The sequence below is a fragment of the Osmerus mordax genome, chromosome 5 (assembly GCF_038355195.1).
Source record: "Osmerus mordax isolate fOsmMor3 chromosome 5, fOsmMor3.pri, whole genome shotgun sequence".
In the NCBI taxonomy this organism is placed as follows: domain Eukaryota; kingdom Metazoa; phylum Chordata; class Actinopteri; order Osmeriformes; family Osmeridae; genus Osmerus; species Osmerus mordax.
The window spans coordinates 16,447,234-16,468,762 of record NC_090054.1 but is presented as its reverse complement, the minus strand read 5'-3'; the positions used below and the strand labels follow the sequence as shown (position 1 = coordinate 16,468,762).

Below are 21,529 nucleotides of genomic sequence, written 5' to 3'. Positions count from 1 at the left end.
GAATTGTCATGTGTTTATCTCGTGTTCTTTTCGGTGCCATATATTAAAATGTCAACATTGACACATTTTAAATGTGTATTACTTTCTAAGGGCACCTTATACAAGTTTAAAACGTTGTTTGTTTAAATGCGATCGTAAAACTATCTATAGCAACAACAATTCAAATTTACCGTAGAAGAAGCAGATTCAGGAAGAAGGAAGGCGAGCTGGACTCAGAAAGTTGGACAACGAGCTATATTTACAATTTATTTACATCACTTGCACCAATTCGCTAAAGGAAGACGGAAACTTTTCAATATTAACTACGTTTATCAAGTTTGCGGGTGTTGACAATCACGAGTTAAGAGCCAGCTCGATAGTTCTACCCTAAAACATCATCTTCCTACATTCAAGTATCTCCTGTATTAGATACTCTTCCCATAGGGATGGAATATGGCATCTCCTGAGACACAGCTGATGCTAAGTGTTGGATTGATTGGTAAGGATTTTGGTAACGTAAAGTTTACTGTTAAGCGTGAATACCTTATAGATTGATGCGTGTTGAAACGAAATCAGAAGCAGTAGCTACAGATCTGCAGTTGGAATCACATGACTACAATGTGAAAGAACCTTCACATCCATTCGATTAATGAAAAATGTTACAAGCTGTTAGCTGTTAAATAAGACAATCAACTGTTAATCGGGAAAAATATTTGGTGTAGTGATTGCATACCTGTTTCGACCTTTCATAGAGAAGGATGTCAACGCAGACACCTTGTGGGTTTGGTGCTACCCATCTGTCAAACCAGAGTTGCGGGAGGTCTTGCTCAGCAAGTGCTGTCTGACACAGGGCAGAAAAGGGTTACACACTTTTGTTTTTGGCCAGTTCTGCCGAACCTGGTACTACATATCCACTGTCGAAGTGCAAGAACCCACTGCCCTTAAAAAGGTAAGTAGGGCCACACAGGTACCATACACGACTACCTAAGTTTCTACACAGATTGATAACACATTACTTAATTTTTGATGTCATATTTGATTTACACATTTAGGTCACCCATTTTTCAATGGTTGTCACATCTAAAGACTTCAACCCTGAAAAGTATGCAGCATTCAGCAGAGTACTATGCAGGTAAAGCTTACACAAGTTTTTATGTTATGTCTCTTACAGCTTAAATCAAATGCAATGTCAGCCATGGCTATTTTTCTGTTTGTCAGGATGTACATCAAACATGGCAGCCCAGTGAAAATGATGGAGGGGTACATTGCAGTCCTCACCAAAGGCATTTGCCAGAGTGATGAGAATGGCTCCTTTCTTATAAAAGATTATGATGTCAGAAAGGCATACTCTGCAGGCTCAATTAAGGGTAAACATCACACTTATAAAGAGATAAATTAAATCCACTTCAAGAAGCCAAATCAACAGAGAACGGGATTCAAATGCACAGCTATCATTAAAATAGTCTAATCTGATGTGATTACATTTCAGATGTGGTGTCCCAGTTTGGGATGGAGACCATCATACTGTACACAGCCCTTATGCTGAAGAAAAGGATTGTGGTCCATCATCCACGTGTTGAAGCACTTTTGGAGTTCACAAGGTGACTAAATGGACATAAAATAAGATTTTTTCTGCATGTTTACTTTGTCCCTATTGGCAAATTAATGAGAAGTTATTTCTAATATTTAGAGTTCTTCCAGCCTTGATGTGGCACCGAAAAGACTGGTCCATTCTGCACCCCTATGTCCACCTGAGTGACATTGAGCTTGAAGATTTGAAGATGTGCACAGGTTAGAAAGGTTAATGGGTATCATTATTGGAGATGCTCAGTCTAGTGCTCAGTGATAAACCACGATCTGCATTTGGATCCTGAAAAAAAAAAAAATACTGAGGGAAATAAATAATAATACACCCATATGCTCCCTTTCTATGTAGGATATGTTGCAGGATTTGTTGATTCCGAAGTCAGCAACAGAACCGATTTGTTTGATGTGTATGTGAACCTCCCAGACAGCGAGATCACAGTATCTCATAATGCCAAAGGTTTGTGACTGCCCTAAAAAAATGAAAGAAAGTTAACCAACTTATCCACAAGTCAGCTCCTAACTAACCATTCTGTCTTGTTGTATGGAGATATATCAGTTGATTAGACTCAGATATCCAGAAGTACATCTATGGAGGTTTCTTTAGGAACTAGTAGACCCTGGTTACAGGATTTTGTGTTGAGATCTAGTTTCACACCACAGAAGCCTTGGCTATGGGGAAGTTGCACAAGGACATTGGCCAATTCATTGTTCAGTCAGCAGAGGATGCCGACAGAACAGATGGGCAGGTTATCAAGGTGACATTTCACACAAATAATATTCTATAATCTCTTTGGTTCTATAGACTACTTGACAGGACTAAAGTATGTGTTGTGTACATTTTGTGGCATTTTTATATTTTAGAAAAACAATATATTCATTTTGTACTTCATTTCATTTTCAGGACATTTCTGTGAAGACAAGAGAGATCCTTACCAATCTTGTGGCCCTTGCTGACGAGTCGGACAACTCAAAAATCACCCTGGACACTTTAAAGCGTCATCACCTCCCACCTGCAACCGAGAACTTCCTGTTTCACCTGGCAGCTGCTGAGCAGCTCCTGAAGATATGACCACCTGTCTTCCTTTACTTAACTACTGAATGCAATGTCTCCTAATATCAGCATGGGCATTCGTCAATATGAGAATACATTGTGAACAAGTACTACGGACATCATTTTTCTTTCCAAACTCTTGAATTCCTTAGACAAGCAAATATGATGTTTTAGCTTTCAAAGAAGAGTAGCAGATCCTTACAGTCATATCGATGTATTTAGTGCAAGTGATGTCATAGTGGAATGTCGCTATTTCATTGATCATTCGAGTAATAATAATGTGCCTACGCTGTAGGTATGAGCAACATTCATGCTTAATCACCTGCTAGTCCCCCAAGCACAGAAATGCAACACTGCAGTGAAAGGACAGTCTTGAAAACAAGGATGTACCTCTAAACATTCCATATACCTTTGATTATCTTATGATAGAAATGTTTTAGAAAATATATGGATAATGCATATTTTGCTACATATTTGGCCATTGCATACCGTATGCAATTATCATTACTTTCTTACAATTATATACATTAAGTAATGTTTGGAAATGTAAATTACCAAAAGTGTCATAACCAATCTAATCCTCACACAGCCTGTTAATCACTTATTCACTGCTCGTGATTGTTAAAATTATGATTGTTTGTTAAAAATGAAATTTGGTATGTGCTTTGTGCAGAACACAGAAGTGCTGAGTTTCTTTGTGGCTTATCATACAATTGTTGCCTAAAGTTGTCTGTGTCAATTCCTAAGAAGCAGTCCAATATGTAAGTGCATAATTGTTTTAGTAGTAAATTATTATATTTTTCATAAATGTTACAGGCATAATGTGTATTAACAGTACTACTAAGTAGCTTATCACACTATTGGACACCAAAAATTGTTCAAAGAGTTCATATTTTTCCAACCCTTTACAAGTGCATGTTTCCTACAAATAAATAATGAGCAATAACAGAATTAAACAATCCTGCAAACACGAGAAAAATCTTAAAAGATTAATTGTTGTACAATTGTATTTCATCGCTTGTATCCAATCGCGTCCTGAGGCATTTTGGTTTGCACCCGTTTATAACGCCCATTCGAAGGAATCGGATATTAATTGAGAGGTTCCAAACTAATACGCATTAACAACTGGTCTGGTGATGGCAAGCTGTTGTTATGTAACAATTATCTAAAATGTATTGTCTTCTTACTTCTTTCATAAGTGTTTGTTACTGGGAAATATGACAAATGTATTTATCAGGTACACAAAGCAGCCATAAACTGTGTCTAATTTCATTGGTGTGATTCTTATTTCTACCAAATCTACAGAGTTTGGTGATGATTTGATGTCAGGCCTTTGTTATCCTTCCTCACAGCCCCCTGTGGTAGAATAGCTGGCCATCAATTGTAGCAGCCTGCAACTCCTTTTCTAGCTTTTCCCTTTTAATCTGTAAAACAAAAATGATTATATTGAGGTGTGTACTCCAGTGTGGCACATATAAGCACATATAACAGTTCTCTAAGACTTACAGTTCCAAGCTGAGGAAAGAGACTGAAGGATACTGGGATCATTAGGCCAAGGACTAATGCAGTGCTGATGTGACGAATAGGGGCAACCAACAGAGGGCTCCTGGTCAAAAGTTTTGCTCTGAAATAACAGGAAATTTAGCACATTTTAAAATATACCGAAGATAACATTTATGAAAGGCTAAAGGCAATACATACAATCTGATATGCTGAGAATGTAAACAAATGCCTTTATATCATAATGCAAGACAATACAATAATAGGTATGTCCGTGCCAAAATTACAGAGCTGTTAACATAATAAGAAAGACTCACGTTTTTGAAAAAAACACCAGGAGATTAGGAACAGCAGCCGTAGTGCCTAAAAGTATAGCTCTGGACAGAGCTGTGTCCTGCACGGCCTAAACAAAAAAACATACAATTTTAACATTTATTCTCATGTTTTTTAATTTATTTAACCCTCGTGCTGCCTTCGGGTCACATGACCCAAAGGTTCATAACGAATCATCGTTGTGTTTACCCAATTTTACCCGATACAAAAACAAATTAAAATAATTTTCTTTTAACCTTTGCAATGTGGGGGGTCTGAGACAGCCTAGCTGTTAAAAGAAAAAGCTTCACTTTGTCTTTGTATGCGGTAAATCTGTCGCAATACGACGGTGGGTCACAATGACTGATGGGTCAGAATGACCCGAAGATAACACAAGGGTTAACTTGAATGATCTTCACTTGCCTTTGCTCCAGCTTCCTTGGAGGTGCCAACAGCATTTCCATTGGAATCAAACACCAGAATTCCATTTTCAGACTCCTCACTTCTGACAACATGCACATTAAAGTAGGCCAGGGCAACTAGAGGATTACAATCATAATCAAGACACAGTCAGTAGATTAATATCACTCAAAATTAAGGAAGTGTCAGACATTGTTTGCCAGTATACTTATAACATGTGGGATAAGTGGATTAAAAAGAGTTTCTTACATAAATACAAAGAACTTACCTGAGAGGGGCACTGGCAATACTGACCTAAAAAAAACCTGGGTAGGTGGGTTGATCACGCCAAGGCGCTGTACAACTATTTGTGGAATTGCCTAAAAAACATGACAATTACACATTACTAAAAACCTAAGGCATTTGATATCCACTCTACCCTTCAATTGACAATACTGTGTCAAACAGTTTAATATAAGAAGTGGACAAATGACAGGACAACATACGATACATTAAAAAAAAGAAGCTTGGTCAAGCTGTACGCACCCCTGCACATGTTGAATATGCCACTGATCCAACAAGCAACAAAACCTGCTTCATTGAAGTATTTCTTCCCTGACAGTGAGACAACATAATCAATATAATGCATGGTACAACACAAGGAAAACACAGTGGGACATCTTGATTAAAAAAAAATAGTACCTGCTCAGCTGATGAGTTCCTGTTAGCAAAATTGAATCCAGCATTGTAACTCTGCAACAAAAACTAGAAAATGCACGTTTTGATTATTAATAAACTTTTATGGTTTATCTTTATATGTGGAATAGATGATCAGCAGTAGATTCCTCACCTGCCAAAACAGAGCTGGTTTAACTCCACTATGTGGCAAAAAACTGGCCACAATCTAAGAATGGAACACACATTAGCAGAGTTAGCTGTTCTTGTTCATCAAATAGTAAAGATATTACAGCTGAGTTCGTAGTTAAATGTCCTCAATAAAATTGTTACTTACCAAAGGGGCTGATATAGGAAACAGAGCTGATAATAAAAAATATATATATTGCAGACATTACTTTAAAATAATCAGGCATAATGCAGCAGTGACACAGTATTCGTATAGCATCACTAGTACATCTTAATTAGGCAACCACACTTAGTAAGCTTCCAGTTCAAATAAAGTAAGATTACTTAGAGAAGGTTTTTTCCTACAATACCTTGAGGACGAAAAACAACTGGTAGTACAGCACCAGTATCAGCATGGACAGAAGACTGCAAATAGAGGCACTGATAAATACATTGAACTATTATACAGGTACACACCCATGTCTTTCTAACAAATTACACAAATAATCAAAATAAATAAATATTGGTCATAAAATATCATCACTTACCAGAGAAAGCTTCCATGCATTCACTAGCTAGAGAAGAAAAACAGACCAAGATGATGAACTTAAAACACTTAATCAGTATAACGACACAAAATGCGTGGTTAAATTAGCTATGAACAGTAAATTACCGTGTCATCATTCGACAATTTTTCCCCAGTGGCAATGAGGACACGAGCCTTTTTTATTTCAGCCTAAAAAAACAATGATTACAACAATTTGGTTGACGACACTTCATGTGTCGGTAAAAAATCCATCAAAAGGGCCGGTAAGGATACTCACGTCGGAGGAGAGCAAATAACTTGGATCAAGAAGATCGAACCACAGGCGTAAACGACTGAAGAACGACTGTAAAAGAATGAACACATTTAAATCTGACATTTCTCGAAAATGTTTCTCTTGGAACACTGTTTACGGTATTGTTGCCAAAAATCTGTTGCAAGTTAACTACCTTGCCTTGGCTTTTCCAATACTGCAAGTTAGGATCCATTTTTGCCACCAATCTTTATTGATTGTCTTTGGCTAACTCTCTGGCTGTTTATAACCCTATGGCATTATTTTACGGGAGTACAACTAACTGTTCAGTGGGGTCCTAGTCAGGAGCAGGACATGTGTTTGAGGTCAAGCTCTATTTACAAACCTCTTCCTGAAACAATCACGTGATAAGTGGGCGTGTTTACACCAGTTTCATGAGCGTCAAGCCAACATACAAGTTGCGCAGTTTTAAAATAGGAATGTTATTCAACAACCCTCTGCGCAAACCAAGTGTATGATGTGTAAAACTCCATTAAACTGTTCTTCTTGTCATAGCAGAAAATGGCAGCCACCATCGGAAGATTACTGAGGACCTCTGTAAGTTCTCGTAGTCATCATAAAGTAGATTTTGAAGTAACAATTACTGTTATCATTTGTAATTGTCACAGTTGATTTTGGTTGCGTATGATATTAGATGTTTACGCATATCTAGCTCCATTCAACGATTACTTGTTAACGGAGTCAAGTTTAGCATAATGGCAGGCAGCGAATAGCTAATGCTAGTAAGCAGTAAGATCGTTGAATTAATTCCGCTTCTAATTTGTGTCCCAGTAAAAAAATATAAATACACATTGTTCGGTATACAGTCTGCAAAATAACATTTAGAAACAGTCTGGCCATCAAAGTAATGCTCGACAATAATGCAATATCTGTGTCACTCATGGCGTTAGGCAAGGGTTTCTACAGGAGTTAAAGTCGGCACCTGTCCACATGGAACATCATTAGTAAATGGCACCGCAGGAAGTCTTAGTTTTCCTGTTCTTAAAAAAGCCAGTTTTTCAACCAGTAAGTATGGAATGACAGCTGAAAACAATGTCCCACATGTAATGACACATTCATTTTTAAATGTATACGTATATTTATAAACTAGTATATTGCTAGAGAAGTAGGCCTGCGAGTGATTACTCTTTTGGTTTGATCTTTCCTTTAGTCGCTTCCAGGTGGGCTCCAGCTGTCACTCAGCATGCACCCCATTTCAAAGCAACAGCTGTCCACAATGGAGAGTTCAAGGAGATGAGCCTAGATGACTTCAAGGGCAAATACCTGGTCCTTTTCTTTTACCCCCTCGATTTGTGAGTGCTGTCGACTTATCTGTAGAAGTGCGTGATGTCTGTGTACATTTGTGTATGATCATTGGTGCTTTTTTCCGTTTCAGCACATTTGTCTGCCCGACAGAGATCATCTCATTTAGTGACAAGGCCAATGAGTTCCATGACATCAACTGTGAAGTTGTGGGTGTGTCTGTGGACTCCCACTTCACTCACCTTGCGTGGATAAACACCCCACGTAAGGTATGTTGAGAACTAGTCCATCATCAAACCCTAAATGGCAGACATTGGTTGATAGAAGCAGAATGGTGCTTACTTTTCACCCTCACACACATCTCACAGCATTAGAGGAGACAGAGCTTAGATTGGTACGTGTTGAAAATTCAAATTACTTAAATGTCAACAGTATTTCTCTAATCGGTCATTTTTCCATCTGAAGACTGGAGGCTTGGGTCACATCCACATCCCTCTGCTGGCAGACCTCACCAAACAGGTTTCAAGAGACTATGGAGTTCTTCTAGAGGGTCCAGGCATTGCACTGAGGTAGAGCATGTAGCTTGATGCAATTTAAGTTAATGTTTCAACAATAGATTCACATTCTGATGAAACTTGCATTTTTCTTATTAGGGGTCTGTTCATCATTGACCCTAACGGTGTGGTGAAGCACATGAGTGTGAATGACCTGCCGGTAGGCCGCTGTGTAGAGGAGACCCTCCGTCTGGTGAAGGCCTTCCAGTTCGTGGAGACCCATGGTGAAGTGTGCCCAGCAAGTTGGACTCCAGACTCCCCCACGGTGAGAACACACCTGACCTACAGCCGCTATTCTGCCACAGCCTTACACAAATTGAAAACCATTTTACAATATTGTTTCATGTGTCTTTCAGATCAAGCCCACCCCTGATGGTTCCAAGGAGTACTTTGAAAAAGTTAACTAGACACCCATCCCACAACTGAAATCAAATGTGGACCGAAATACATTTAGAATGATACATTTTGTGACATCTTCATCCTAGCAGGAGTAACCGGCACTTTTTTTAAATTTAATTCAGGTTTTCAGTGCAAGACTTGCTACTTGTATGCAAATATATATGACTTTTGAGTCATTTGGCTAAGTTACACTCATTCTTCTGGTTATCAGTGGGTGAATGCTGAGACTTCAGTAGTCTGTAATAGTTATATACATGTTAGGTTCTTTATAGATCAAAGCAAATTGAGATGCATTGTTGGATTTCAGATTATGGTCTAAATTGTATATGCAGACCTCTTACATGGAATTATATTATGAAATATTTATATATCACAGCCGTTTAATTCTGTTCTTCAAAATATGACCATACAATGTCTCTACCCTCCCCCTAGTGTCTTACACTCTGGCTTGTAAAGAAAAAAATATATAAAAAAATGGTCTGGTTCAAACATTCTGTGCCTGATAACATTCATTAATAAACCAGGCATAAATAACCCCTGTACATAAACAAGTTTATTTTGTTTATTTTTTACAGCAAGTTAATATGCAGGTTCAAAATGCCAGACATATGGTACACGTGAGGTGCCAAAATCAACTTCAGTGAGGGGAAAAATTGAAATTAGAAAAAAAGGCATTGCCACTTCTCATACAAGGAACATACTGTATTTACACAACAAAATGGAAAAAAGCTTTTAACACTCTGCAGCACTGTATGTAGCTATGAAAACATCTAGTTAAGTGTACATAAATCTAACTTTGTACAGTATGTTTGCAGAAATTCAGCAACTGCCTCATTCCATCTGACATTCACGTTTCAGTTTATGGTAACAAAAGATGAGAAAACAGCTGACCAAAAATGGAAAGCCTTTTAAAGCTTTAAATAAAATACATAACCAAAATGACAGAAGTGTCAATACACCTCTTCTGCAAGCAGAGCAAAGTCAACAAAACTTGCCTTTAATTTCTGAACCTGCGAGAGCACAAGAGATGCACGCACCAGGGGAATAAAAAAAAAAACTAAACTATAACTGGCAAAGAAAATACAATTTAATGAGAGGTTCATGCAAGTTCAGGCAAGATGAAAGAGTGCCACCCGCCCCATCCCCAACGCACCAAACCAAAATCTTTTTTGTTTATAACTGAATGATTCATTAAAAAAAACACCCTGTAGTAAATCTGTACAACCAAAATACATTTGGGATCTACATCTAAAGGTACATTATTAAGGTTATATACACATTTCCCCCTATCCATATATTATCTTTACAAGTAGACTTCATTCAAACCCAAACATTAAGAAAACATAAGACTAAACAGGGATTGGATCACATCAAACATCCATTTAAAACAATCTGTCATTTAAACTGTACCTCAAAAGCATTGATCCTGTTTTTATTGGTTTACTTCTTTTTATTTGTACAGTTAACTACAACAGAGCTAAAATATTTGTCCTTAGGTGGGATGGATGTCCACTACTGTATTTGGGAACTAAGATATAATTGTCAATATATGGAAATTGTGTCTACTCTGCAAGTAACATCCAGATTTACCATGGATGAACATTTTATGAATAGGTGTAGCTGTATGTGGAGACCAACATACATGAACAACACGGAACTCTGAGTGACTCCGTAATACAAAATAGAATCAAATCAGAGCATGGACGCAAACCCACCTTTCCAATATTCTAATACAATAGAACAAAGGCTTTCTATACACTTCGGCCTCTTCACTGAAGAGAGCTAGACTATACCATCAATAAAGATCTGTGTTCTCGGTGTTGGGTGGGACTGAGTTTGAAAGATTTAAGAAGCCATGTTACATTTTCCCCACAATATTGTTTGAAAGAAGTTGATAAAAACAGAACCAAAGTTAGTGTATTGTCTGCAAATGTACTCTTGTTCATCAAGGTGGATTTCATTTTGCAACATTGAAATTCATTCAGAAAATGGAAAACTACATTTGTACAAAGTGAGATAGCACAATCTCTTCCTGCAAACAAAAAAATTACTTGTGCCCTCGGCTTCAGTTGGGAAAAGCTCTTAGGCTGATCCATGGAACTCTGTGGTAACTTGCTTCTTAGTCAATTTTCACATTTGTGTAGATCTTCCTCACAAAGGCACTTGTTCCCATATACCCAACAGCCCCTGAAAAAGTAAGGTACATTATGATTTCTTTTTTTTGAGTCACTGAGTCATAAAAAATATTTTAGTTAGTGAAAACACTCCAAAGCCCCAGACATGAATACTAATCATGAATGCAGCTAGAATACTTGGCACATCCCTGCCAGGCTGGGGGCCTGAAATTAAGTGAATAAGGGTCCACGGAACTCACCACACATGATTCCCAGGGAAGTGCTGAACACAGCCATGTAGCCAAAGTAGAAGGATGTCTGGAACAGACCATACATCCTGAAACAGCCAGGCAGGATTTAGTGGTTAGTTACAGACACAACAATAACTACAGTTAAAATAAAACACTGGGATTGAATATAATTTTTCCAACAGCCAGAATATTTGCTTTAACAGTGCAAATATGAAATAACTAATTTTCATGCAAGAAATAAGGGAAAATTCAGTTGAACTCACTTAGTTTTGAAGAAGTAGTAGTAAAAGGAGTACATGTAAACATAAACAGCAGTGGATGCAGCAGAGAGGAAACTTGTCCATTGCCTGTAACAAAAAGACACGGAACATTCAATTGCAAGACACACAATCCTCTATTGATGAATTGATATTAATCTGCACATAGCAGTGCCAACTTAAATATAGTGGGACAAGCAAATGGACTAATAATGATCCTTTACTCACCACCTGTAGTCTTCAGCATTGAGGAGAAAGTATGTGCAGACAATGGTTACACACACAGTCACGATGCACAGGATCACCAGGACCAGCATCATGAACCCATACACATAGTAAATCTTGTAGGCCCAGAATGAGGTGAAGATGAAGTACCTGAAAGGTGAGCAGAAAATATATATATTTCTTTATGTAATGTCTAATATACTGTAAATGTTGGGAATTGCATAGCCTATTGACAGGTGTAGGACTGGCTTACATTTCAATGAAAATTGAACCGAATGGGAGGATTCCTCCAAGGCAGACAATGACAGCCGGCTCCATGAACCTGGAAAAAATGTGTTCATTTCTTATTGACCACAATTTGGTTTTGCATACATATGCAACCTGAATTTATTAAAAGTCAAAGCTGCATTCATATGACCTGAAAATGACATGGAAGATGTGGCCTGTCATTTATAGTCATATATACGTTCAATAAAAGAATAAAGGTCATATCTCATGAATATAAAATTATTTGAGATTAAAGTTTGAATGAAACAAAAACTCAAACAAATGACATGTCTTGTCAGTATGTTCGTACCATTTCTTCTCTGGGATCGGTCTGGGCACAGCATTAACTCGACAGGGAAAGTTAGGTTGGCCCGACAAATTTCTTCCCAGAATGGTTCCCACAAGGTTTAGTGGCAGAATTACAAAGAAGCAGATGCAGCAAACAGCAATCTGAAGGGAAAAAAGTACCAGATAAATTGATGAGAGCATCGAGGAAATACTCCTCTAAATGTTTGGTGAATATTCCACGTTGACTTTTCCTGGATTGGTTCATTTAAATGGGCTTCCTGCAGTTTGTGCAATGGTCATAACTGGAGGGGTTTTACTTTTAATACTCACCATAGTACCAAAGGGGATGGCTCGGGAGGCATGGTAGTAGATGGCAATGAAGTTGATGAAGAAGGCTGTCCCACACACCATGGCTGGGATCAGGAAGGCTCCAATAAACATCTGTTTAATCCATCGCCTGCCTACACGATGACATGGATATATAAGGTGTTAGGTCCACTTCATTGGGTGTGAACTGTCCTGTTTTCAAAGGAAAGTGGAGGTTTGGCACGTCAGAACTAATATGAAACCAACTCACCTCCTTGTTTTGCATACAAACTTCCACCAAAGTATCCATTCACTGGAGAGGTGGCGGCATAGACAAATATGGCTGTGCTCAGCATGGATCCTCTCCTGCAGAGATAAATGGTCACAGGGTTCATACAAGAGTAAGGAGTAAGATACAGCATCCATAAGGTTTTGATCCATTGTTTTTATGACTCACTCTGTGTACAGATCCTCAATCATGGCCACGAGGATGACGATGAAGGAGACGGAGAAGATCTGGCAGCCGGAGCCAATGAGGGAGGAGAAGATCATGGGGTGGCTGGAGGGTCTGAACACATCTCCATGGACCTGCTTCCACCCATACTCATCTCCTAAGTCCCGGTCCTATGGTACAAAGTTATACCATCAGGTTATATCGAAGACCAATGACACACAGAAAGATTTGACATTGTTACTGCAAATAATATGCAATCATCAGTACTGTTTATAAAAAAACACAGATACCATGTCATCCATCTCTTCCTCTTTGCTGTATCTGGCATAGTCTTTCCTGAGCGTTCTCATCAGGATCATGGATACCAGGCCCACCAAGAAAATCACCATCATGAAGGAGTTGAAGATGGAAAACCAGTGAATCTATATAATAAATTAATGAATGAAGAATACATTACAAATCTTATTAACATACAGAACATATCAAAACCCTTCCTAGATTTCACAGCGGCGCAGATATTTGGCAGGTTGTGGATCTACATACATGTCACTGTGAAAAAGCAACTTACTCTGTGCTGGAAAAAGGATGGATCAAGGTATTTGTCAAACCGGTCCTCAAACTTCACGTCTGACTTCTTCCACTTCACCTATGATGAGATGGATGGTTGTGACTTATTGCCAATGTGGTACCATCCCATTTTACACAATGAATATGAAATATAACAACACTTACAGAATAAGACATAGCAATTCTTGTGTTTGGAACAAGCTTGACTTTGCCCTCACTGGTCAAGTTGACATCAACAATTCTATTTCCATTGAAGCCAATCTCCAGTTTCTTGTAAGTCCACAAGTAATGGTCTTCTCCATTTTCATCTGCCTCTCCGACAATTCCTGCAACACGGTCAACGCTGAGTAAACTGGTAATAGCAAGGTGCTAGTATAAAACACAGCAACTGGATTTAGGGCCAAAGTCTATATTGATTCTCAGTGAGTAAACCATAAGGAAGTACTGAATTCCAATTGTATGTAATAACTAGACAAAGGCCTCTAGACCCACCTTCAGTTCACAAACATCCGGTTCAATAACAGATTAGAGTTGGGTATCGAGAACCGGTTCTATTTTAGAACCGGTTTGGAACTGGTTCAATTTTAGAACCGGTTCCTAATTCCCAAATTGGAAAATTGCTAATTTGCAAGAGGTTTCTTCCGCACTGTCACTTGTTCTCCCCCAGTTGAGCCTTTCAATTGGCTACAGGCTGATTGGTTGACTTTACAGCTCAAATATAAAGCCAAAAAGTATCTAGCCTTCTACGGCCTCTCCATTAAATGATCACCAGACAAAAGGAAACAAAAATGGCAAAATGGGGCACAAAAAGGCAAAATTGTTTAAACTAATCTGACTGAGGTATTTTTTCATTTTCTTAAACCAGAATTTCAATAGATAAAATTTGAACAATACCCAACCCTATAACAGATGAACCTATATAAATGTAAGAGTTATTGGTCATGGCTTTTGATTTACTTTGTCTAAAAGTAAAACAAAAACAAATATATGAGGCACTGGTATGTTAAATGATCAATGCAAGAAACTGTACCATGTAAACGGGAACATACATAGTCAAATCCTACTTAAAAAATCTATAAAAGAAAATTACTCATATTCATTACCATTGCTAAATCAGCTTTACACAAGAACCACCAGTATCATGGTCATCAATGTTATATGTCAACCACTGGCAAAAAAAGGTTAATATAAGCTCATACAAGGAGTGTTAAAACTTAGAACGGTAAGTTGTAACTTTACAGGCCTGTAATCCAACATCACTCACCCCAAATAGGTAGGTCATCAATGTACATTTGGTACCAGTAATGGTTCTTGATAGCATACACAAAAGCATCCCGTTTCTCTCTGTCCAGCTCAATTTCACAGTATGTGGTTTGCATGACTTCATCTGTTGAGAGAAAAACAATGGTATAAGGTAATACACAAAATAGCACACTGCATATAAATAAGAAATCTTGTGCCCACAGAATGGATTCCAATAATTGTTTTATGTATAAGACATGTTAATACATCTACTGTAAGTCTGTAAAGACTGACTTCATGGTGGAAAATTAGATACCTTTGAATTTGATGTCTAACCCACTGAATTCCAACTCCACTCCCTGCAGCGCCTCTCCGAGTGTTTCATGGTAATGGCTAATGGTTTTTTTAGTGCCCACACAGAAGGGTAGGGAGAAATACTTGTATGTCTCTTGTCTGTTATGGTAAGGCCCCACTGTATTCATCCATAGAACCACCTCTTCTTTATCTATGTACTGTTGAAAAAAGAAAACATTAAATACATAGCTCTACACATGCTGCACCCTTTTCACTTGTCTTTCTGGTTCCATAAAGCTTGAAGACATGTTATTCAACCCATAATAACTATAGCATACCAATTCAGACAAAACTATTTCCTTGGCTTGATTTGCATACTGGGAACTTTTTTAGGTAATTATAAATGTTTCAAATGTATGTTAACACTAAATGAAGTTGTTGTGTGCATTCACTGGTAGACTAGCTACAGAATTTTTATGTATAATATTGTCAAATACGCAAACGTGTATTCACTGTACGTAAACACAAAATTGTCTTTAAGTAAAGTGATTACAAGGGCTATGCAACTACAATTTTCTGACATTGCCTGGTTTTTATCAGTACAGGTCACGATAGCAAATTTAACATTGGATCGCCGAATACTGTAGTGCTAGGTCTTCTGCAGCTAGCAAGCAATCTGTAAAGTCGCTACACAAACTTGTCTTGACAAACCTGATAGAGATTGATGTTGCTGTGGCTACACGTCATACACAAACGATCGTGTGTAAAGCTACCACCGTTACAAGCACTCAACTTCCCCACACAACACAACTTTAATGTATTTATATTGGTCTTCTGCAATGGCTTTGGAGAGGGAGGCCCGAAGACCCGAACGCCTGGCTGCTTTCTTGCACTGACGTTCACATTGTGCGCTTGCTATTTACAGTAGTTTGCTTATGCCCACTAACGTAATACGTTGCTGAAATGACAACATTTAAACCATATACAGTAGCTAAAGCAACTACAAGTGAGTATGTGCATGCATCTGGTTAAATCTGTGATTATTCCGAAATCCTTGCGTTCTACCTGTCAGTGCTAGCTAGTTAGCTAACATTGTCGTTAGCTAGCTACCACTACAGTAACCCGACCGAGGTACTGTCTAGCTAACGCGACTCGCTAGCTTGCTAACAAATCAGTAAGGGCAGAACTGTTTCCACGGACTCTTCGTAGACGTAGGATGTGACAAGTCACCAATTGCATTGCTATAGCTGGCTATATTCCGATACTTATGCTAGTATCACAATCAAGCGAGTTCCTGTAGCTAACTATAGCTAAAACTGACCATTATTTTCGGCACACGCAAGGCTTCCCATTTGCAATCGGCCTCAAATGTTCTTACCGTGTGTTCGTGTTCATCAGATTCGACAGGCATTAATAGCCCCGCAATAGAGACAAAGACCATCACTGCAATCTTCCATCTGGAAGACCCCATCATTTTCTGGGAAAGTTTACACGGATTTGGGATGTTAGCTTTGTTAGGGCTATCCCACCTTCTTCCTGGTTGTATGACAGTGGCAGTTTTTTAGGATGCTTGCAGACGCATATGGCGTAAATGCCTCACACTTTACAATCGCACTCACTCCTGATTGATGAAATGATGTCACATGGTATGTCTCCTCCAACCAAAGGAAAAAACGTTGAGCAAGCTGTTGAATTTTGAAACTAGTGTGCTGCGCTGTCCGCCACCTTCAGCCACGTCATCTGATTGCTTGAACTACATCGTTTTACCTTTGGTAAAGTGATTTTATGAAACCGGACTTAACTCACGCCACAACAAATAGGTTGATTATGTATATAACAATGTTTGAAAACCGAGTTTTCCAGTGATCAAGACCGGAAACAGTAACTCCACAGAACTTCATAAGATATATAAATTCCTTGAGTCAGACATTCTCTCAGAAAAAGAGTAATGATAAGTTATTTGTTTAAAGGACACTTTAATTATTTTGGGGTATTTAATCCAGACACATCAAACTCCTTAAACATTAGAAGAGGGTTGCAGTTTTACCATAATGTTATTCTCAGCCATATTTACACAGCATAATAATACATTTAATCCGAATGCTTTCAGGGCTGTAACTTGTTGACTACTAAAAGTTTGTAATCTGGTGATCAATGACACTGATACATAGGGGTTGCCTAGTAGTCTAAAATCGTGCAGCAATATTTCACAGGCAGTGTCCTGAAATCACCTGAATCGTGATGTCTGATGAGTCTTGTGTATTCACTGGTGAATTACTGGTGCAGTGACAGAACAAATTCACTGTTGTGAAAAGGATAAACAGTTACGTACATTGTAGGAATGCATAGCATTAAAATAACCACTTCAAACTTTAACATTTTCTCACCGAATTATGTCTGGCAGGTGAAGGTCTTTGTATAATCCATTGTGCTTATACCCAAGGGATCCACTAAATGGTACCATTTTGACTTGATTCTTTAAGTTCTGGTTACTCTGCGCTATTTGATACAGCTTTAAAGGAGTGTAAAAAGTAGCAGTTGTGAAGTTAGACAATTTAAGAGTTTTATATATGAGTTTAATTTGAAGAGAGGGTAATTCAGCTTTAGAATTATGCTTATTATAAACATGAACAGATAGAAGACAAAAATAAAGACTTTGCTGATAAATGTTCATCTTACCTGCTCAGCCATGTGGATAGGGACTATGTGATCATCTTCCGCATGAAGAATTAATAGAGGACTAAGGATTCTTTTTAAACTGCAGAAAGACAGAAGCCCAACTGTGATACAAATATTATTATACAAAAAAAATATATAATTATTTTCAGTCAGGGTGAATAAAGAATTATATATATTGTGACAAACTGGCATGAAGCAATCATGCGGACGGAGATGTCTCAGTTTTTTCTAAGAAAAACATGTATGCCTTAAAACGACAGGATTGCTGTTTATTAACACTTTATTAACACTTTCAACCGGTAAACTGACCAGACGTCATCAATTCCCATCCCAAACTAGGTCATGGTGACATTACAAAAAAGTCCTCAACACTGTCCTAGACATACAAATACCAAAACCCATACAACATGAAACACAACAATGACTAAAACATGAACACAGCATTATAAAAACATAATTAAATGAAAACTAACAGCCCCATAAACCCTTGCGCTAATCAGCACAGACTGTCAACAAATAGCATGACCGTTTCCTCAGGTTTCTACAATATTTTAAATGGTGCATGTTATGGTATATGGATCATATTTGGAATTGATTTCTATATGTGCCTCTCAAACAGGCAAATGGGCGGTGTTTGAATACAAACGTACAATTTACTTACTTCTCATCATTAGGGAAGATAACATTGTTCTTTGACAATGTGTCCAGAAAAAAGTAATCAAAGCCTGGAAACCTCCAGTAAAACTAAGGGTGGAAAGATATAAAATATGTTAACAAACAGATTATATTAGAATTGGAACAAGTCCTATTTAACCCATATTTATGTATTAATATAATATACACTACCGTTCAAAAGTTTGGGGTCACCCAGACAATTTCGTGTTTTCCATGAAAACTCACACTTTTATGTATCAAATAACTTTCAAAATGAATAGAAAATGTATTCAAGACATTTACAAGGTTAATTATTATTATTATTAGAAATAATTATTTGTATTTGAAATATACATTTTGTTCTTCAAACTTTGCTTTCGTCAAATAATGCTCCATTTGCAGCAATTACAACATTGCAGACCTTTGGCATTCTAATTCTAATCCTTCTCATCATCCATTAGTCTTCTAAGGCAATTAGCAAACACAATGTACCATTCGAACACATACAGTAATAGTTGCTGGAAATGGGCCTCTATACACCTATGTAGATATTCATTAAAAACCAGACGTTTCCACCTAGAATAGTCATTTACCACATTAACAATGTATAGTGTATTTCTGATTAATTTAACGTTATCTTCATTGAAGAAAACAGTGCTTTTCTTTGAAAAATAAGGACATTTTTAAGTGACCCCAAACTTTTGAACGGTATATATATATATATATATATATATATATATATATATATATATATATATATATACACACACACACACATTTTTATAAATATATACATATATAAATACTGTGTCTCACCCAGGTGAAAGGATGATGGGCACCTTGCTGTCGAATATTTGTGAATACACCCTCAAGAATCACACCATCAACCACCACCCCTTTAAAATGTAAAATGTAATTACATTCTCACTACCAGAAGAATAGTATTCAGGAAATGTATATTATGATAATTTATGACTTGTTTGGTGTTGTATTGTTAATTTTTTTTTTTGATGTCTTTCCATTTTGTAACTGAAAAACCCCCCAATCATAACGTAAGTAGAATTTCTGTACCTACCATGTTCCATTAGTTTGACTGCAGTGTTTGTGGCCACTCTGCATTAAGATAAGGAGGTGCATTAGCGGAAGTTACTTCAGGCCCTTTTCGATTATTTATTTAATTGACACAAGTAGTGGTAGCCAGGGCAATCTAATTTTTGTTCATTTTTACCAATTCAGTATGCGTAAAAGGTAAGGTTCCAGCAAAGGACTTTTCAAGGAAAATGTGTAAAAGCTCTCAATACAGAACCAGAAAACATTGATCATCCATTTGCCTAAAAAATATATAATAATTGATTACCACTGACCCAGTGCCAAGGGAATGTCCCCAAATTAAGACCAGACTGCTACCGCTGTGAGCTTTCACCCACTGATACAAATGAAGGACATCAGTAGTCAGTCCAGCTTCAGTGGGTTTCCCTGAGGAATCTCCAAATCCTGACAGAATTTCCAATGTCAATGGCTACACAACTCATGTATGACATAATGTGGCCACAAGGTGGCAGCCAGTCAGATGGAAACCAACACCAGAAGAAGAGGTCAAAAATAGTAGAGTGGCAGCCCTAGGACATGACAAATCTGAAATATCTTGGAGTATCAAACCAAGCAAAAACATGTTACGTCATACAATAGCTTCACTAAATAGATTTAATTCACCAACCTCTGTAATCCAAAGCCAGAACATGGTAACCTACTGCACTCAGAACCTATGGACACAGCAGCGAATAAATCACCTATTTTTAAATAGTAGGCTTATAATATGTAGTAGAAAACTGAGATTTGTAAAAAGCAGTCCCTTACATTAGCTAGTCCCACACGGTGACTTGCTGCCCTATTGGAATGAACACAATGAGCACAGATATAGGTAACAAAGATCACAAACAGTTGTATAAGTAACGAACACAACTTAATTATCATTCCTGTAGTGTCTTCTGAAAAAGTATAGCAATGTCCATCATATGCAGTATGTTTAGCAAAGAATAGGCCTACAATCATCCTGATACCTTGTACCTCCATTTCCATGTAGATAAATAACAATTGGACTTCCACCTCCCAAAGAGCTATGATACCAGTCCAAGTCCTTCCCCTGAGCCTGTTTCCACTGATTTTCAGGAACTGTGTGCCTGAGTAAAATGACACATTGAAAATGGATTACATCCTGAATATTTAAATAGAGCATACACCTGGTGACAAATTGATACAACATTAAATTTCACTTAAGTTTATTAGCCTAGTAGTAGGCAAGATGGACCACATAATCTCTCCATGTGCCTCATCATAACAAATTTCCAACTCACCATACACCCAGTGATACTCCTTCTTCAGGTGAAAGGTACAGGTTCACAGTATGATTTAGAGAAAGGTCAGCAGGTTGGCTGAGATCAGTTAAGAATGGGACCCTGACTGAAAAAGAGGAGCAAAACTCAGTGGGTTCAGTTACGTCTTCTTATTTTATTATGTTAATAGACAGGCTGATGTTTAAAATCTTACTTCTGTGGGAATATACTATATGTGTCAGAAAGTCAGGGGATAGTCGCAACATAAAAGGCACGGAAATGTATAAAACAACAAGTGCCAATAAACCTCTTTTAAACCACAACCAACAGCTGGAGCTGGGGAGAGAGAGAGAGGTAGAAGACGTTATTCCTAAATTAAATATTCGCTGACTTACTTAAATTCATTTTGTGTGCATTGTTTCTTATAAACAATAGCTAGCATTTATTTAGCATACTTACGGTTTCACACTTGATGAGGCAACTTCCACAGGTTGGACCTTGGACCCTGACGATTTGGAAACATCGTCACGGTCACTGGTCCTTTTCCTCATTTTGCTTTGACTTTTCAGCAACTAACAACTATCTGCTTTTTTGTTAATTTGTAACAGTGAACTACAATTTTACAACAGTTAAAACTCAGACCATGCAAATGGGTTAGCCTACAAGTAGTCTGCGTCTTTGGGACATTGCACCTACAACCCCAAATGAATCAATATCAACCAATAAGGAAATGATGCAAATTCGAATAGATGGAAGTTTAAGGTAGTCCTTTGTGATTTGAAGATCCTACATAGAATATGTACCGAGGCATTTTGGAGTCCACCTTTACACAGTTACATAGGACCTTGACACACTCGCCACTTACATAGGACCTA

General features: G+C 37.8%; 5 protein-coding genes across 7 annotated transcripts; 2 read left to right on the top strand and 3 right to left on the bottom strand.

The window, feature by feature from the left end:
• Positions 1–39: 39 nt before the first annotated feature.
• Positions 40–3,292, top strand: dennd10 (DENN domain containing 10). 2 transcript variants are annotated; one of them, XM_067236703.1, is made up of 9 exons: positions 40–478; positions 732–928; positions 1,032–1,111; positions 1,198–1,346; positions 1,469–1,580; positions 1,670–1,770; positions 1,916–2,023; positions 2,227–2,321; positions 2,468–3,292. In XM_067236703.1, exons 1-9 carry the CDS (start codon positions 433–435, stop codon positions 2,633–2,635), a joined length of 1,056 nt encoding a protein of 351 aa, XP_067092804.1. In that variant the 5' UTR covers positions 40–432; the 3' UTR covers positions 2,636–3,292. The 2 variants fall into 2 exon arrangements, with proteins under 2 accessions (XP_067092804.1, XP_067092805.1); XM_067236704.1 differs by lacking the exon at positions 2,227–2,321.
• An 87-nt stretch (positions 3,293–3,379) lies between these two features.
• On the bottom strand, positions 3,380–6,854 carry sfxn4 (sideroflexin 4). Its single transcript, XM_067236705.1, has 14 exons — positions 6,665–6,854; positions 6,496–6,561; positions 6,345–6,407; positions 6,220–6,246; positions 6,043–6,097; positions 5,841–5,866; positions 5,679–5,732; positions 5,531–5,593; positions 5,375–5,443; positions 5,118–5,208; positions 4,853–4,968; positions 4,435–4,520; positions 4,124–4,241; positions 3,380–4,041 (listed from the first exon to the last, which is right to left on the bottom strand). Exons 1-14 carry the CDS (start codon positions 6,701–6,703, stop codon positions 3,964–3,966), a joined length of 951 nt encoding a protein of 316 aa, XP_067092806.1. The 5' UTR covers positions 6,704–6,854; the 3' UTR covers positions 3,380–3,963.
• A 155-nt stretch (positions 6,855–7,009) lies between these two features.
• On the top strand, positions 7,010–9,214 carry prdx3 (peroxiredoxin 3). The gene is made up of 7 exons (XM_067235835.1): positions 7,010–7,065; positions 7,419–7,533; positions 7,679–7,820; positions 7,904–8,039; positions 8,236–8,339; positions 8,424–8,589; positions 8,681–9,214. The coding sequence occupies exons 1-7, from the start codon at positions 7,030–7,032 to the stop codon at positions 8,729–8,731; spliced, it is 750 nt and encodes a 249-aa protein (XP_067091936.1). The 5' UTR covers positions 7,010–7,029; the 3' UTR covers positions 8,732–9,214.
• A 49-nt stretch (positions 9,215–9,263) lies between these two features.
• Positions 9,264–16,531, bottom strand: tm9sf3 (transmembrane 9 superfamily member 3). Its single transcript, XM_067235834.1, has 15 exons — positions 16,367–16,531; positions 15,011–15,206; positions 14,717–14,839; positions 13,618–13,778; positions 13,454–13,531; positions 13,176–13,307; positions 12,889–13,055; positions 12,703–12,797; positions 12,456–12,586; positions 12,148–12,287; positions 11,824–11,892; positions 11,574–11,720; positions 11,352–11,435; positions 11,098–11,174; positions 9,264–10,910 (listed from the first exon to the last, which is right to left on the bottom strand). Exons 1-15 carry the CDS (start codon positions 16,460–16,462, stop codon positions 10,843–10,845), a joined length of 1,764 nt encoding a protein of 587 aa, XP_067091935.1. The 5' UTR covers positions 16,463–16,531; the 3' UTR covers positions 9,264–10,842.
• A 429-nt stretch (positions 16,532–16,960) lies between these two features.
• Positions 16,961–21,290, bottom strand: si:ch211-117n7.7 (Monoacylglycerol lipase ABHD12-like). Of its 2 annotated transcripts, none has more exons than XM_067236107.1 (13): positions 21,114–21,290; positions 20,869–20,990; positions 20,676–20,781; positions 20,382–20,501; positions 20,179–20,209; positions 20,039–20,084; positions 19,686–19,815; positions 19,397–19,434; positions 19,138–19,217; positions 18,329–18,411; positions 17,668–17,746; positions 17,376–17,500; positions 16,961–17,290 (listed from the first exon to the last, which is right to left on the bottom strand). In XM_067236107.1, exons 1-13 carry the CDS (start codon positions 21,203–21,205, stop codon positions 17,263–17,265), a joined length of 1,080 nt encoding a protein of 359 aa, XP_067092208.1. In that variant the 5' UTR covers positions 21,206–21,290; the 3' UTR covers positions 16,961–17,262. The 2 variants fall into 2 exon arrangements, with proteins under 2 accessions (XP_067092208.1, XP_067092210.1); XM_067236109.1 differs by having other exon boundaries at positions 20,962–20,990.
• Between the last annotated feature and the right edge of the window lie 239 nt (positions 21,291–21,529).

What these genes read in the sequence shown, in the direction of transcription:
- prdx3 (XM_067235835.1), top strand. Translation starts at nt 7,030, where the DNA reads ATGGCAGCCACCATCGGAAGATTACTGAGGACCTCT. An exon ending in GAAGATTACTGAGGACCTCT is followed by an intron (nt 7,066 to 7,418) that starts GTAAGTTCTCGT and finishes TCATGGCGTTAG; the next exon opens with GCAAGGGTTTCTACAGGAGT. An exon ending in GGTCCAGGCATTGCACTGAG is followed by an intron (nt 8,340 to 8,423) that starts GTAGAGCATGTA and finishes TTTTCTTATTAG; the next exon opens with GGGTCTGTTCATCATTGACC.
- tm9sf3 (XM_067235834.1), bottom strand. Translation starts at nt 16,462, where the DNA reads ATGATGGGGTCTTCCAGATGGAAGATTGCAGTGATGGTCTTTGTCTCT. An exon ending in CTGATGAACACGAACACACG is followed by an intron (nt 15,207 to 16,366) that starts GTAAGAACATTT and finishes TTTTTTCAACAG; the next exon opens with TACATAGATAAAGAAGAGGT. An exon ending in AATGCTGAAGACTACAGGTG is followed by an intron (nt 11,436 to 11,573) that starts GTGAGTAAAGGA and finishes TTTTTGTTACAG; the next exon opens with GCAATGGACAAGTTTCCTCT.
- dennd10 (XM_067236703.1), top strand. Translation starts at nt 433, where the DNA reads ATGGCATCTCCTGAGACACAGCTGATGCTAAGTGTTGGATTGATTG. An exon ending in GCTAAGTGTTGGATTGATTG is followed by an intron (nt 479 to 731) that starts GTAAGGATTTTG and finishes GACCTTTCATAG; the next exon opens with AGAAGGATGTCAACGCAGAC. An exon ending in CTCTGCAGGCTCAATTAAGG is followed by an intron (nt 1,347 to 1,468) that starts GTAAACATCACA and finishes ATTACATTTCAG; the next exon opens with ATGTGGTGTCCCAGTTTGGG.
- sfxn4 (XM_067236705.1), bottom strand. Translation starts at nt 6,703, where the DNA reads ATGGATCCTAACTTGCAGTATTGGAAAAGCCAAGGCAAG. An exon ending in GTTATTTGCTCTCCTCCGAC is followed by an intron (nt 6,408 to 6,495) that starts GTGAGTATCCTT and finishes TTGTTTTTTTAG; the next exon opens with GCTGAAATAAAAAAGGCTCG. An exon ending in AGTTGTTTTTCGTCCTCAAG is followed by an intron (nt 5,867 to 6,042) that starts GTATTGTAGGAA and finishes TTTTATTATCAG; the next exon opens with CTCTGTTTCCTATATCAGCC.
- si:ch211-117n7.7 (XM_067236107.1), bottom strand. Translation starts at nt 21,205, where the DNA reads ATGAGGAAAAGGACCAGTGACCGTGACGATGTTTCCAAATCGTCAGGG. An exon ending in TATAGTATATTCCCACAGAA is followed by an intron (nt 20,782 to 20,868) that starts GTAAGATTTTAA and finishes CCTCTTTTTCAG; the next exon opens with TCAGGGTCCCATTCTTAACT. An exon ending in GGAGTATCACTGGGTGTATG is followed by an intron (nt 20,502 to 20,675) that starts GTGAGTTGGAAA and finishes CATTTTACTCAG; the next exon opens with GCACACAGTTCCTGAAAATC.